The sequence below is a fragment of the Dipteris shenzhenensis genome, chromosome 29 (assembly GCF_047967505.1).
Source record: "Dipteris shenzhenensis isolate YYH24624 ecotype China chromosome 29, Dip_SZ_1.0, whole genome shotgun sequence".
Lineage (NCBI taxonomy): Eukaryota > Viridiplantae > Streptophyta > Polypodiopsida > Gleicheniales > Dipteridaceae > Dipteris > Dipteris shenzhenensis.
In genome coordinates, this window is record NC_141624.1 from 34,164,874 (window position 1) to 34,179,287 (window position 14,414).

General features: G+C 43.2%; 1 protein-coding gene across 1 annotated transcript; it reads left to right on the top strand.

Annotated features, from left to right (window-relative positions):
- Positions 1–935: 935 nt before the first annotated feature.
- LOC147882746 (helicase-like transcription factor CHR28) lies at positions 936–13,972 on the top strand. The gene is made up of 11 exons (XM_087400179.1): positions 936–1,337; positions 1,593–1,701; positions 1,819–2,858; positions 2,967–3,044; positions 3,404–3,478; positions 3,663–4,569; positions 10,817–10,947; positions 11,098–11,319; positions 12,272–12,808; positions 13,234–13,443; positions 13,623–13,972. The coding sequence occupies exons 1-11, from the start codon at positions 1,161–1,163 to the stop codon at positions 13,725–13,727; spliced, it is 3,591 nt and encodes a 1,196-aa protein (XP_087256305.1). The 5' UTR covers positions 936–1,160; the 3' UTR covers positions 13,728–13,972.
- The last annotated feature ends 442 nt before the right edge of the window (positions 13,973–14,414 follow it).

Genomic DNA, 14,414 nt, shown 5'->3' on the forward strand with positions numbered 1-14,414 from the left:
CCATTGAGTTTGGGGAGAGCCAAGAGAGACTTGGGAGGTGAAGTGGAAGTGTGGAAGGGGCGAGAGGCTTGAAGTGGAAGGGGCGAGAGGCTGGAGGTGAGAAGGGGTGAGAGGCTGGAGGTGAGAAGGGGTGAGAGGCTGGAGGTGAGAATAGACACTTGAGGAAACTTCCTGAGTGAACGTGAGAATGAGAAACAAAATATTCCATCCATCTCTGGATGTCCATCACACACTGGCTAGAGGAACCCACCCTCGAGGCCCCACTCGGTAGTGCTTGGAGTAGAAGGAGCCAAGGGCTCGATGATGCAAATGAATACCCCAACCATCTCTGGGGCTCCATCAAACATTGGCTAGAGGAGCCTCCCCCCTGGGTCTCCAACAAGCATTTTGCTAGACGAGCCTACCCCCGACTCGATGATGCCTGGAGCGAAAGGAAGAGCCGAGGGGGCTAGGTGTGAAGAAACTTCCTGAGTGAACGTGAGAATGAGAAACAACATATTCCATCCATCTCTGGATCTCCATCACACATTGGCTAGAGGAGCCCACCCTCGAGGCCCCACTCGGTAGTGCTTGGAGTGGAAGGAGCCAAGGGCTCAATGATGCAAATGAATACCCCAACCATCTCTGGGGCTCCATCAAACATTGGCTAGAGGAGCCTCCCCCTTGGGTCTCCAACAAGCATTTTGCTAACAAGCCTTCCCCTTGAGGCCCGACTCGAGGCCCGACTCGATGATGCCTCGAGCAGAAGGAGGAGCCAACAGGGCTAGGTGTGAAGACTGAATCCGAGGGGAGGGGCCGTGTCCTGGAGAAGCCTATGAAGGCGAGCTGACCGGATGCACCTGAGGGGAAACTTCGCGAGGGGAGAATATGAGACCCAGAGAGAGACATACCTCCTCCCTTTCTATGAGGGAAATTTCCTTCCGAGACTCGGAAGGTTCTAAGGGTGTGTTTGGAAGAGGGGAAAGTACTTGGAACTATTGCCTTTTTTTTTCCAGAGGAAAACCAAAGACAGAGTAGTAAACCCCCGACTTCGTCAAATCATAATCTTCATCTTCATCTCTTTTTTTTTTTCTGTGAATTCAAGGTCTTCAATCGCCATAGCCACCATAGCCATATCTCGCCATAGCCATTTTCTTCTTCTCCATGCTCCCCCCCCAGCTATGGATTCCCCCTTCCACTCCTGGTGCTTCTCCCCTTCCCACCTTGACCCTTCGCATTTCCCTGAGCCCCTCGACCGCTTGCTCTGTGACGACGATGTCAATATGGATTTCGACACCTTCGACTTGATCATGCAGGAACCCCCCGATCCCGAGAAGCTCGCTGATTACATTGGCGCGGTTGGTTCTCCCTCCCCTGATCTCGCTCGAAACGGATTTGACCATTTAGATTTGCGGTTTGCAGGGGGTTTGGGGGTTTCGGGAAATTTAGTTCTTTGGTTGAACGTTTCATGCAGTGAGCTAGCATGGGGGAGTCAGCTGCGGGGTAGTTAGGTGCAAGATTGATTATTGCGGGCGATTGGAGTGCCACCGTAAAATTTTTTGGAGTTCGGATGTTTTCGTTTTACATCTAGGATTTCTGTGTTTTGTTCGCAGGAGCCAAAAGTACCAGCAGTTTCGCCAGTCTCCCCTGCAGTTCAATGTCCCGAGCAAGCCTCTTGCCCAGCTCCGTCGCCCGAGCAGTACATGGAAGATACTAGTCAAGGTGCATCTTAGATTACAACCAGTCGCATAGAACGTGCATCTCTTGCTTTAAAACAAAAAATACGTTGGCCAAGGTTTTATATCCCTCTGTTTGTGTAACGTAATTGTGTCTTATCAGACCGAGAATGGCAGGCCTGGAAGATGCAGAAAACTGAGAAGCACGAGGAAAGGTCGGTGGGTGAGACTGCCGAGTCCTCACAATCGGACGGTTTTAGTCAACAATCCGAATTGTCGTTTGACAGTGATGAACGGCCTAGGAATGAAGATGGGTCTCAGAGCCTTTCTGCATGGGTTCAGATGTTACAAGGGTCAAGTAATGGCAATACGGGGGAGCGTGCAAATGAGGGTTTCGGGGCCACAAACTTATTGGAACACGACAGGTGGGATCTGAAAAGCAATGGCTCCAGCACGACCACTACCTTAGCACAACACACAAAAGGTCAAGCCGAAGGCCCGGTATTAGTGGACTTGACCGATACAGACAGTGATTGCGAGGCTGAATTTAATAGGGATGACTGCGAGTTCAGAGGCAAAAGGAAGCTTCCAAGCTGGGTGGAACCTGGACAAAAGCAGGCTAAAGAAATTTCCGCTCGACCCCTACGACACGAAGAGGTCCCCAAAGTGAACAGTAAGCCCAGTAATGATCGGGACTTGCATGAAGCACAGGCCGCACTTTCTTCTTATAACTCATCATCAGCTGTTCCAAGGAAACTTCCAAGCTGGGTGGAACCTGGACAAAAACACCCTAAAGAAATTTCCGCTCGAACTCTACCACATGAAGAGGTCCCCAACCTAAGTACCAAACCAAACAAGGTTCGGGAATTACATGAATCACAAGCTGGCATTTCTTCTTATAACTCATCATCAGCATTTGCCCTCTTTGGGTACGGGCCAGCAGGATTTATGAAGCCAGGCCTAAACCTTTTGGATCAAACGCTACATTCAACCCCTTTTATAGAAGCAGCACAAGGTATAAGAGGCATTGGCGGTCTATATCCCAAGCCCGATTCAACACCTGAAAGGGTGTATTCTACAAGCGGATCAACTGACAGTGGATCAAAAAGGGTTCTTCCATCCACCCTTGGACCTCAAATTGGTTCAGCAAAGGATCATGCCCCTGCACATAATAAAGAACCTCAGTCACGGGGGCTGTTAAAGGTTTGTTACTCCCTGGAACTATCTGGTCTTTGAAGTTTTAAAATATACACTGGCATCATGGCTTTATAAGCAACCTTGAATGAAATGACTGCGTTGTTGAATGCCCAGGGTCTTGATGATATGGTGTTCAGAGAAGAAGCCAGCCCAGACGAGGGACTTATGGCTGTTCCACTTCTTAAACACCAGGTAATTTTTGCAAGGTGTGATCTATGCATCACTCTGTATGATAAACACAATGTGGCCTTGAGACTACAGAAATTCTTCAAGCAGCGTGCACACTTGCAATCCTCAAGTAAAGGTAACAAACTAGTTTTGAGATGGAGGGTTTCAGGATACCTGGATTGAAGTGAAAGTCAGGTTTCTGGCCCATATTGGAATCACAAGGTGTAACTTTAGGAGACGTGGTCTTGTGTACTGATGTCGATGTTATCTCTAAACTGTGACCTGAATATATTCACTGTACTGAAATAAAAAACTGAGACCCTAATATATTCAGTGTAAAGGTCCAAGTTTAATAAGTTTTTAATTTTAAGCACTACCTGCAGAGGATGGCTGTTGCATGGATGGAAAAGAAGGAAAAAGGAGCTGAATGTGCGGGGGGGATACTTGCAGATGATCAGGTCTTCTCGATTGCCATCTATGAGGCCATTTGCTCTCCTGAAAATTTGAGATTTCAGTGCAAGCCAATGTCAAGTTTCAAAGTATCTGCTTCGTTTGCTAGGAATGTGTGGTATCTCTGAAACAACGTGAGCTGATAAGTTTGCTCTTGGAATTGATCACGTTTGGCGGCATTATTTTGTGCAGGGCCTTGGTAAGACTGTCTCCACGATTGCTCTAATTTTGAAATCCAAGCCTCCAGCAGCCAGTTCTTCCACAGAGGGATTAAAACAAGTCTGTTGGGAAGCTTCAGCTGTTGACCTTGATGACGAGGAGGGTTTGCACGGTGATGAAGAAAAAAAGCCGGCACAGTTAGGATGGGGCTGTACCTTGGACAGACAACCTCAAGAGAAAACGTTTCTAGTTCCAAAAGGCCGACCATCTGCTGGCACTTTAGTTGTGTGTCCTACAAGTGTCTTGAGACAGTGGGCACAGGAGTTAAAGGATAAGGTAACTGAAGCTGCTGGATTGTCTGTGCTCTTGTATCATGGTAGCAACAGAACAAAGGATCCTTCTGAGCTTGCTAAGTACGATGTCGTATTGACAACCTATGCAATAGTTAGCATGGAGGTTCCAAAGCAACCCTTGCCAGACGAGAAGGAAGCAGATGAAAGGAATCCAGCTCATTATGGCCTAAGTGGCTTAACGAGCTCTGAAGAAAAACAGAAATCAGCAGCAGTTGGTAAAAAGAAGAAGGCGAAAGGCAAAAAGGGTGATACTGATGCATTGGATACGTCAGATTCTGGACCCTTAGCAAAGGTGGCTTGGTTCAGGGTGGTGTTAGATGAAGCACAGAATATCAAAAATCGCAGGACGCAGGCTGCTCGTGCATGTTGGGGCCTGAGGGCAAAGCGGCGATGGTGTTTATCTGGAACACCGATACAGAATGCAATTGATGATTTGTACAGTTATTTTAGATTTCTGAAATATGACCCTTTTTGTGCTTATAAAGCTTTCCGGTCAGAAATAAAAGACCCGATAGCACGAGATCCAAGCTATGGCTATAGAAAACTACAGTATATTCTGCCGAAGGTCATGCTGCGGCGGACAAAGAGTGAGAATTCCGCTACTCCTCTGTTCTTTCAATTTTAGTTAAAATTTCAAGTTTTTTCAATGTGTAAGTATTGAAGGTTAGTCACCATTGAACTATCTGTTTGCTACTTGCTAGTCCTTGGTCTTGCCTGAATCTGCCCTCCGGAGGAGTGCTTGGAACCTTTTGTATGGATGTGTGAATTTTGTTATAGCTAGTGTGCCTGTTGAACAGCCAAGTTGCAGTTTTTCTAGTTTGTGATTGCCAAGCTTGGAGTACACTTCAGTTTAATACTGTAATGGCTGAGATGTTGATTCAGTGATTACTGCTCCATGTACACTTTTAAGAATCAGGCATGGTCAAGTATACTAGTCTAGGTAGAAGTATTAGACATAATGCAGAGGAGAGGAGGAATTCATACATTTTTAGAATCAGGCATGGTCAAGTATATTAGCCTAGGTAGAAAAATTTGAGAAAAAGAGTAAGTACACATACTTGGTCATCCATGTATTATTCCTGTCCAGCTCCATTGTCTGATGAAGAATCAGAGGTGTCTTATTTTCCACTCTATATGTAGGCAGTGGCATCACAAGGTTGTCTATCCCCTGATGGATCATAGGACTCTGATGGGAGGGCGCTTCTCTGACAGTTAGTTGAAACAAGATCTGGTACTGCTCCTGTGTAGTGTTGTTTTTATACATATTGAGAAAAAGGAAATTTTGGGGTTTGAATCCCATCATTGAAGCACCTTTATGACTTTCAATTCTGAGATAGTTTTTTAGAATCTTAGTGTCCCGAAATTGAATATGAGTGCAGTTTATGAGTGCAGCAGTTTATGGTCTAGTTTCAGTGATCAGCTTGAAACCACAATCCAGATGATTGAGCAAGTCTTACTGCAAGAAGTATGCAATTCAAGGTGCTAAAACATGTGCACACGGACTGTATCTACTCGCATGGAATGTCCCACCTATTGTAAGGTTGGCAAACTTGTGCTGTGAGTCCAATATGGGAGTTCCATCGATAGGGAAGTTAGGATGTGATTGGAACATGCAAATTTCACCTCGTGAAGTTTTCGTCCAAGTTGCGGCCTGCTGGTATTGTGATAATTCTTTCTATCTTAAATGGTGCGTTGCCCTATCAGCTAGATTTAGATTTAGATGCTCGTTGGGGAGAGACTAAAATGAAAATGTATAGACTTCACAAGCAGTTGTAGCTTGAATGAAGAGATTTTGGACTACCTTTTGATTAGCCTTCTCCTTTAGTGCTAGCCTTCATCATGTTCTCCTTTAGTGCTAGCCTTCATCATGGCTGAGTCTGCCCTTCACCTCCGGAGTGCCGGCAGAAACTCAGTATGAAGACTTTGTATAAATTGATGCTCAAGTATGTGTGGGTGTGTGGATTTGTATGTGTGAGAGTATATTTTTATACTATGGTCTACACCCACTGTTGGGTGCTGATGACGTCAGTGGGGATGTCATAGTAGCTAGTCCCTGCTATGCATGATGGAGTTTATGGTTTTCAACCTTGTGAGTGACTATCATGAGATTGAAACTGCACTATGTTGTGTTTTTAGAGGATGAGTTTGGGAATGTTCCTGGATTCATCTAGGTATATGTGATTGGAACTTTTGTCTGGGAAGTCCTAGGATTCTAGCAAATAGGATAGGATAAAGCAGTGAAGTATGAAGATAATCTTAGATGGGGAAGAGTGATAAACTTCTAGCTGCATATCACACACCCCTAGGGTAGATTACCAGTGCCTGGGATCTTGTCACTTCAATAATTGCCTAGGTAGACTAATTGAATTGACTATCATGAGATTGAAACTGCACTATGTGTTGTGTTTTTAGAGGATGAGTTTGGGCATGTTCGTGGATTCACCAAGATATATGCTTCTGCCGTATTAGTGGACATGCAAATTTCACCTTGTGAAGTTTTTGTCCATGTTGCACCCTGCTGATATTGCGATAAATTCTTCCCATCTTATGTGGTGTGTTGCCCTGTCAGCTAGATTGTCTAAGCCTTTTTTGCTTAGATGCTCGTATGGGAGAAACTAAAATGATTATACGTCTTCACAAGCAGTTGTAGCTTGAATGGAGAGAATGTGGACTACTTTTCGATTAGCCTTCTCCTTTAGTGCTAGCCTTTGTCATGGTTGAGTCTGCCCTTCACCTCCGGAGCGTTGACAGAAACTCATTACAAAGACCTTTGTGTAAATGGATGCTCACTCAAATATGTGTGGGTGTGTGGATTTGTATGTGTGAGAGCATATGTTTGTACTATGGTCTACGAGCTCTGATGACATCAGTGGGGATGTCATAGTAGCTAGTCCTTGCTATGCACGATGGAGTTTATGGTTTTCAATCTTATGAGTGACTATTATGAGATTGAAACGGCACATTGTGTTGTGTTTTAAGAGGATGAGTTTGGTGGATTCATGTAGACTTATATAGACTAATTTGAGACTTGAACTTCTCATGCAACATTGCACGATGTAAATATGTTCCTGTAGACTGAGTACGGCAGGGAGATCTTTGACCTTGTCGGATCCTTGGTCTCCTAGAATCATTCAAACTTTGATCCACTCCATTTCAGTCTTTCTTTCCTTGGGCACCAAGACAAAGAGAAGCCTTCTTATGATCACTGCTTTTTGGCCTCTTTTCTCGTTTTGCACCAAGAGAATGGACATCTTCCTTTATTCTTGTAGTAGTGGCTTTATTCTTGTAGTAGTGGGTTCTTTGAATTAAAGAGGCGTATTCCCTGGCTTTTAATTTGAGCCAACCTTTTATTGTTATTGGTACTCTATTCTTTGAGCTATCCAACGGGCTGCATTACCATCCTTTCCTGACATCATACATTCACTTAGCAACGGTAACAAATCTATTGTTATAGTAAGAAATGATGTGGAGATCAACAATCAAAACCCAAAAAGAGACAGGAAGAAAAGGCAATAGAGAATGCATTAAAAAAATAGGGGTTTGTGGGATAGATTCCTATGGCATGGAATGGAGATGCTGACTCCATTCATTGTACCACCTCTTATTATGTGACCTCTACTCTCCCTTCTACTTCTACGGTCTACCTCTACTTCGTGCCGGAAGGGAAGGACCCACAACGAGTATTCATCGCAAATGACCTCACCCCCAACAAGGAGAATGGTTTAATTGCCCTCCTTCGAGAGTACAAGGATTGCATGGCCTGGAAATACACGGGTATGAAGGGTGTGCCCGTTGAAGTTGTGCAGCACACGATACCCATGCTAGACGATGTCAGGCCAGTGCGTCAGCGTCCCTATCCTATGAATCCCAAATGTGTACTCATAGTGAGAGAGGAGATCCAAAAACTCATAGATGCAGGATTCATGAGATAGAGCATACAGACTGGGTGTCACCCATCGTGATAGTCCTAAAGAAGAATGGAAAGATTCGAGTATGTGTGGATCTGAAAAAAGTCAATGCTACCACCAGGCGCGACCACTATCCCTTGCCTTTCATGGAACGTGTCCTAGAAAGAGTAGCTGGAAAGCACAGCTTTCTCTCTTTCACAAACCCCCCCCCCTCCCCCCCCCCCCCCCAAACACACACACCACCAGAAAAAAAAAGGGGGGTCTCTCTTTATGAGGTCAAAGGCTTGTAGTCTTAAACTGATGTAATGATGGTTATCCTATCATATGACTAGCATAGTAATGCTTTGTAATAATGTTGGAGCTGCTTTACACACTCCACAGGAGCTGCGTTGCTCTCCCTTGGGCTTGGACTTGGATCGGTTTTGGATGTATATTTGTCTCATAGGCCCGTGAAACCTTTGAAGATGGTTATATATATTTAATTATTTATTTCTCTACCTCTTCCCCCCGCACACACCCCTCTCACAGCAAAAAAATGATGACTGCTGGGCACATCAGCATGCTAATAGCAATGATAAATTATTTTTGAAGTCGCAATGAATGGCTACAAGCCAAGCAATGATGCAACTGGGAGGTAAAACCCCTAATGGAAGTCTGCACACATAAGGTACAACAATAGATGCCTTGAAACAGAGATTATGATGGTCAACTTGAGACTAAATCAAACGTGCTCACTCTTGGATACTCCAAACATGACAACTTTGAGGGGAGGGTTTTTGACGAAGAGATGAGTAATGGGCAATGTATATTTTCCTTAAAAGAAAAAAATACAGCAGACAAGTAGTTGAACGCAAGGGATGCCAAGTTATGCTTTCCATTAAAAGAACAGAAACAACAGACAAGGTAGTGGAAAGCAAGGAATGCCAAAGCGAATTTGCATATGTTGTTAGATGTGACAGTTTTGGTAAAAAGTCAGCATGATGGGGAAGCTGAACAGTCCTTGAAGCTCTTAGTTGCCACGATTTGAGTGCCACTAGAACATATTAACAAAGCTCGAGGGCTGAAATTTGTGGCAGCGATATCACTACACTAGCATGCCTTATTCAATGGTGGTCAGGATTGTACATTCCAGCATTTCTGTGAGGACTCATGGAAGCTCTTAACATGTGGATGTGGCTTGGGGCTTGAATCCACAAAGATTCACAGCTGTTATGATGACGGGCAAACACAAACACTCTGGAATTTTTAGCGTGTTTTGTTTTTTGGAGCAATTTTGAGCCGACAAGGTATAATGCAGGCCCCATAAGTTTTCAGAATGCACTGGATATGAGTGTTATTGTTGACACAAGGAATTCCCAAGGTTTTGACATGCATGTTGAAGCATATTTATGCTTGAATGAAGAGATTTGGACTACTTTTTGATTAGCCTTCTCCTTTAGTGCTAGCCTTCGTCATGGCTGAGTTTGCCCTTCACCTCCGGAGTGCCGATAGAAACTCAGTACGAAGACTTTGTATAAATGGATGCTCAAGTATGTGTGGGTGTGTGGATTTGTATGTGTGAGAGCGTACTTTATACTATGGTCTACACCCATTGTTGGGCGCTGATGACGTCAGTGGGGATGTCATAGTAGCTAGTCCCTGCTATGCGTGATGGAGTTTATGGTTTTCAATCTTATGAGTGACTATCGTGAGATTGAAACTGCACTATGTTGTGTTTTTAGAGGATGAGTTTGGGAATGTTCCTGGATTCATCTAGGTATATTATGTTGGGAGTTCCATGTATGGGAGAGGATGTGCCCCACTGTTTTTTTGTATAGAGGTATGACTCTTGTTTGGTCACAAGTAAGTTGCACGGAAAGAGCGGGATTGTGCTGTTTCTTAATATAACTAAATGGAAAGTTTCCATAATGGGCTTTTCCCCTCACTGTTTCACTGTTCTGAGATAAGCAAATATGGGCACTTATCTGTCAGAATTCTGGAAAAATAATCCTGGAAACCATGCATAGTTTCGGGAATTTGAACTTGGACAATGAGAGGTATGAGCCACTCATAGGAGAGTACTTCAAAATTTTGGTATTTTAGTTATGATGGGCTGGTGTTTGGCAAAGAAATCAGGAATAGGCAGAGCTTAGTGAAATATTGGATTGTAACATCTATCAAAGGCAGCATCTGCAAATTGATGATCTCACCTTTAGGTCAAGAAGGGCTTAAGTTAAATGCATGAACGCATCTGGCCTATGCAGCGTGAAGGACGGTGGTTACACAGCAAAACATTGCCTATCATCTATCCAGTTCTTCAGGACATCTGTTCAGTACATAACCTAGACAAGGGAAGATTGACGTTGCCTTGCTAGCAATGCACCAAGCTTACATGACCATACCTGTCAGGGCTCGTTATTTTCCCCAAAGGATTGTGGTTATTCATGCAAGGTGTACAACATTTTGACAGAGGCATTGTGGGACAGATATCTGACAGAGGTTTGAAAGACATGCTGACAAGAGACCCGGAATTCTAATGTGTTGGAAGAGTGACTTAAGAGGATTAAAAGTCTATGTAGGATATCCAACAAAGGATGAGTACAGGACCATGTCTGTGATTTTGTCAAATTTGTACGTCTTACTTGTATGAATGGAACTGATAATTTATTGTCCCAAGACCGCAGTAGGCAAGTTTGCATCAGCTCAAAGATTATAGACTTCACTCTGTGATCAGCCCGACAAACGTAAGGACAGAAAACAATTTTCAAGTGCAGAATGAAATTTTCCAGAAGTGGGACTTAGAAGTTCAGGTGTCCTGCTTATTGAATTTGAATTGGGGAGGGATTTAAATGTCGTGTGCATGGATCTTCTGATACATTGAAGGGTTGTGGATGGTTTCCTTTTGGATTTGCCCATTGTTTGACAATATTGTCTGCTGTCTGTGCAGCGACTTTAATTGATGGTGAGCCAATTATCATTTTACCTAAAAAGAGCGTTAGGCTGCAGCAAGTTGAGTTCAGTGCAAAAGAACGGGCTTTTTACACTAATCTTGAGACTCAGTCTCGTGAGCAATTCAGGGTATGCTGGTTGGTTTTGGAGCTTATGGTATTCTCCAGAGTTTTCTAAGTCAGCTAGGTGATGCTGTTAGCGTGAGGGCAATGAAGCTGTATGTTGTCTAATGTGGCCAATAGAAGATTAATTGCATTGCTCTGTGTATGTGTTGTGTAGATGTATGCTGCAAGTGGAACTGTGCAGAGCAACTATGTAAATATTTTATGGATGCTTTTACGCCTTCGGCAAGCATGTGATCATCCTCATCTTGTTAAAGGTCATCACTCAGATGCTGTGCAGAAGAGTACTGCCGAGTCTGTGAGCAAATTATCTAATGAGAAACGGGCAATTCTCTTGTCCGTCTTGGAAAGGAATCGGGACACATGCAACATATGCTTGGTAAGCCTCCTTTGGGAAAACAGCTGGAGCATTTTTGTACAAAAGTTCTTTTATTTTTTGTACCAAAGAGATTTCTATTTATTTATATTGAAGGGAAGTGGTGAAAACAATCGTGAATACGTATCTGTCCCTATTTTGAGCACCTACAAGTAGGTTCTGCATCTTCAAACATCAAGCAATCGCATAAGGGCAGCCTTTTTTCGTAGCTTTTAAACAAGATGAATGAGAGAGGCTTGGTATTTTCTCTCGATTCTCTGTACATGCTCATAATTTTTCTTGTGTGATTGGAAGTACAAGCAGTACTACATGAAGATTCTTCATATGCCTCTCCTATGGTCGTCTGAGGATAGACAATGGGCCACATATGTTTGACTTGTACTCTTAAGTTGCTGCATTTAACATTATATCAAATATGTAGTTGTTGTTGGCCGGCCCATAGGGAAGCAGAGAGACTGGCTTTCAGATAATTTCCTCGACACGGTCTTTAACCATTCAGTTTATGATGGCTTTGTGTGCCTGGAGTTCAGTTTGCTATGCATGGTGAGAATAGGGGGATAACTGAAAACTGATGGCAGGTTTCCCTTTTCACAAGGTTTGTTGCAAGATAGCCAGCAAGGGCTGTCGTCGCCTGTCGGACATTTCAATTCTTTAGTAAGTGAAGAGCGTCGCATCAATTTTTGGGTCTAAAGGGCTTTAGTAAAATTGAGTGTCCAATTTTGTGGACGGTGGAGTATGTTGGCATCACGTCTTAGGCATCTTGTGTAAATGGAAATGTGCTTAGTATTTCTTTAAATAGATATACAATATGGCCATATGATAGGATTAATTTCTGTTAGTAGTTGTTTTAGAATAATCCTGGTCTTCGTCATTAGACAAAGTGATTCTTAAGAATAACAATGTTTGATTCTGGGGCCCGAAGTCACAATATGTTTCGTCTGTTTTGGTTTTGCAGGATGCTCCAGATGATGCAATCATTACTCTGTGTGGTCATGTCTTCTGCAGGCAATGTATATCTGATAGATTGACACACGACGATTGTGCAAGTTGTCCACATCCGAAATGTCATGCCCCTCTGAACTCATCGGCGGCTTATTCTTTGTCTGCCTTGAAGTATTCTAGTGGTGATGCTGAGAGGCAGGTTGCTGAACCTCCGGCTGACCCACTCTCAGAATCTAGTCTGAAGGATGTTCCAGAGTCTTCCTCTAAAATCAAGGCTGTAATAGATACCTTGCGTGCTCTTCCATCACTAGAAAGCTCAAGGACTACAAAGCTAGAAGCTTCAGTAGACAGATTGGACAATGAAGTCTTATCCACAGACGCTGAAGAGGTGAGGACAGAAAAAGCGATCGTATTCTCACAATGGACTAGCATGCTGGATTTGTTGGAATTTTCTCTTAAAAAAGAGGGCTTCTGCTACCGGAGGCTTGACGGGACAATGTCCATTCAGTCGCGAGACCGTGCCCTTTCTGACTTCAAGCTTTTACCCAAGGTTAGTCTCTTTCCTCTCCATTATCCATTATCCGTTCCCCTTCTCTTATCATGGAATTCGTCTTATGGTTTCAACTCCTTGCATTGTGCTTTTATCCTCGACAAGTGTACATGCAAGATCTGCATTGCTAGTTTCTAGGAACAATAAGCTCTTCTAGCATATGAAATTTGTCACAATTTTTCTATTCATGTTATGTATGCAAGGTGTTGCCAGTTTCCCATCCCTACTTTTTGGAAGGAGAAGATTTTGCATATTATTAGGTCAATGTTGTATATGTCTCTAAACAATTTAACTGATATTTTCTTTTAGGCACTGGAAAAAACGGTCTCTTTCTTGTTTCCCAAATTACATCATATCATAGGTAAACATAACAGCATTTACACGGACACTACTGATCACAAAGACTTTTTTTTTGTTTTTCTCAGGTGACAGTAATGATTATGTCACTGAAAGCTGCGAGTTTGGGTCTGAATATGGTTGCAGCCTCACATGTACTCCTTATAGACGTGTGGTGGAATCCAACTACTGAAGAGCAAGCTATTGATCGTGCTCATAGGATTGGCCAGACTCGGGATGTCCACGTTTCACGTTTTACAGTGAAAAACACCATTGAAGATCGAATTTTGGCTCTGCAGGTCTTGCCCAGATTAGATCTCTGTTTGTGAAATTGATTAGGAATATTATTATGCATGTAAAGAATGCATTTTTAGAGTTGGTTGTTGCAAATGGGCTGCTTTTTTTTGGTTGTTGGATGTCTTGACACCCATACTAGCAATGAACTATTCTCTCTGAATTCAGCTATTTGATTTTACAGGATAGAAAAAAACAGATGGTTGCATCTGCCTTTGGTGAGGATGCAAGTACAGATCAGGGAACAAGGCTGACAGTTGACGAGATGAGATACTTGTTTCGTATGTGATTGTTGACATCAGGCATTATCATATTGGAAATGCGATCATTAGCTCATTGTGTACAAATTGGCATATATGGCATCTTAATTTCGTGAAGGGAGGGTTGCAGTCTGCAATGGCTTGAGCTTAAAGGTGATTTTTGAGGAATGTATCAATATACATAATGTGCCTGGGCTCGCTGTTAATAGTCCACGGAGCTAGTCTTGCACAGATGTGGACACAAAGTGCCACCGAAGCTGGGCTTCACTTGAGGTTTCTTGATGAAAAGCCCTTCCTTGATGTCAGTTTCCATTGATAGATCCAAGGAAACTGTACATCTTTTTGCTAACACCCAGGTTATAGTTGTATTCAAATCAGCCAATGAAATTTCATTGGGCCAAGGAGAATTTTTCTTTTAACAATTGGTGATTGGTGATTGGTATTGACATAAGACATCTGACAGTCATTTTGAAGCAGAGTGACATCAACTGCAAGCTGAATCTACTTGGGATTCTTTTTGTAAGAGGGTTCTTGAGTCTGCTTGTATCAGATCTACCTGAGGATACCCTTGCAGAATGAAGAGCTTATTTTGTCAAGATTTGAATTTAATATTCCATGCGAGCTTCTGTAGTCAGACATCCAATACTCAGTCTGGCTGATTCAGCAGAGGTGTTTGGATCAATGTATCGTTTGGGAATGAAATTGAGTATTGCGTG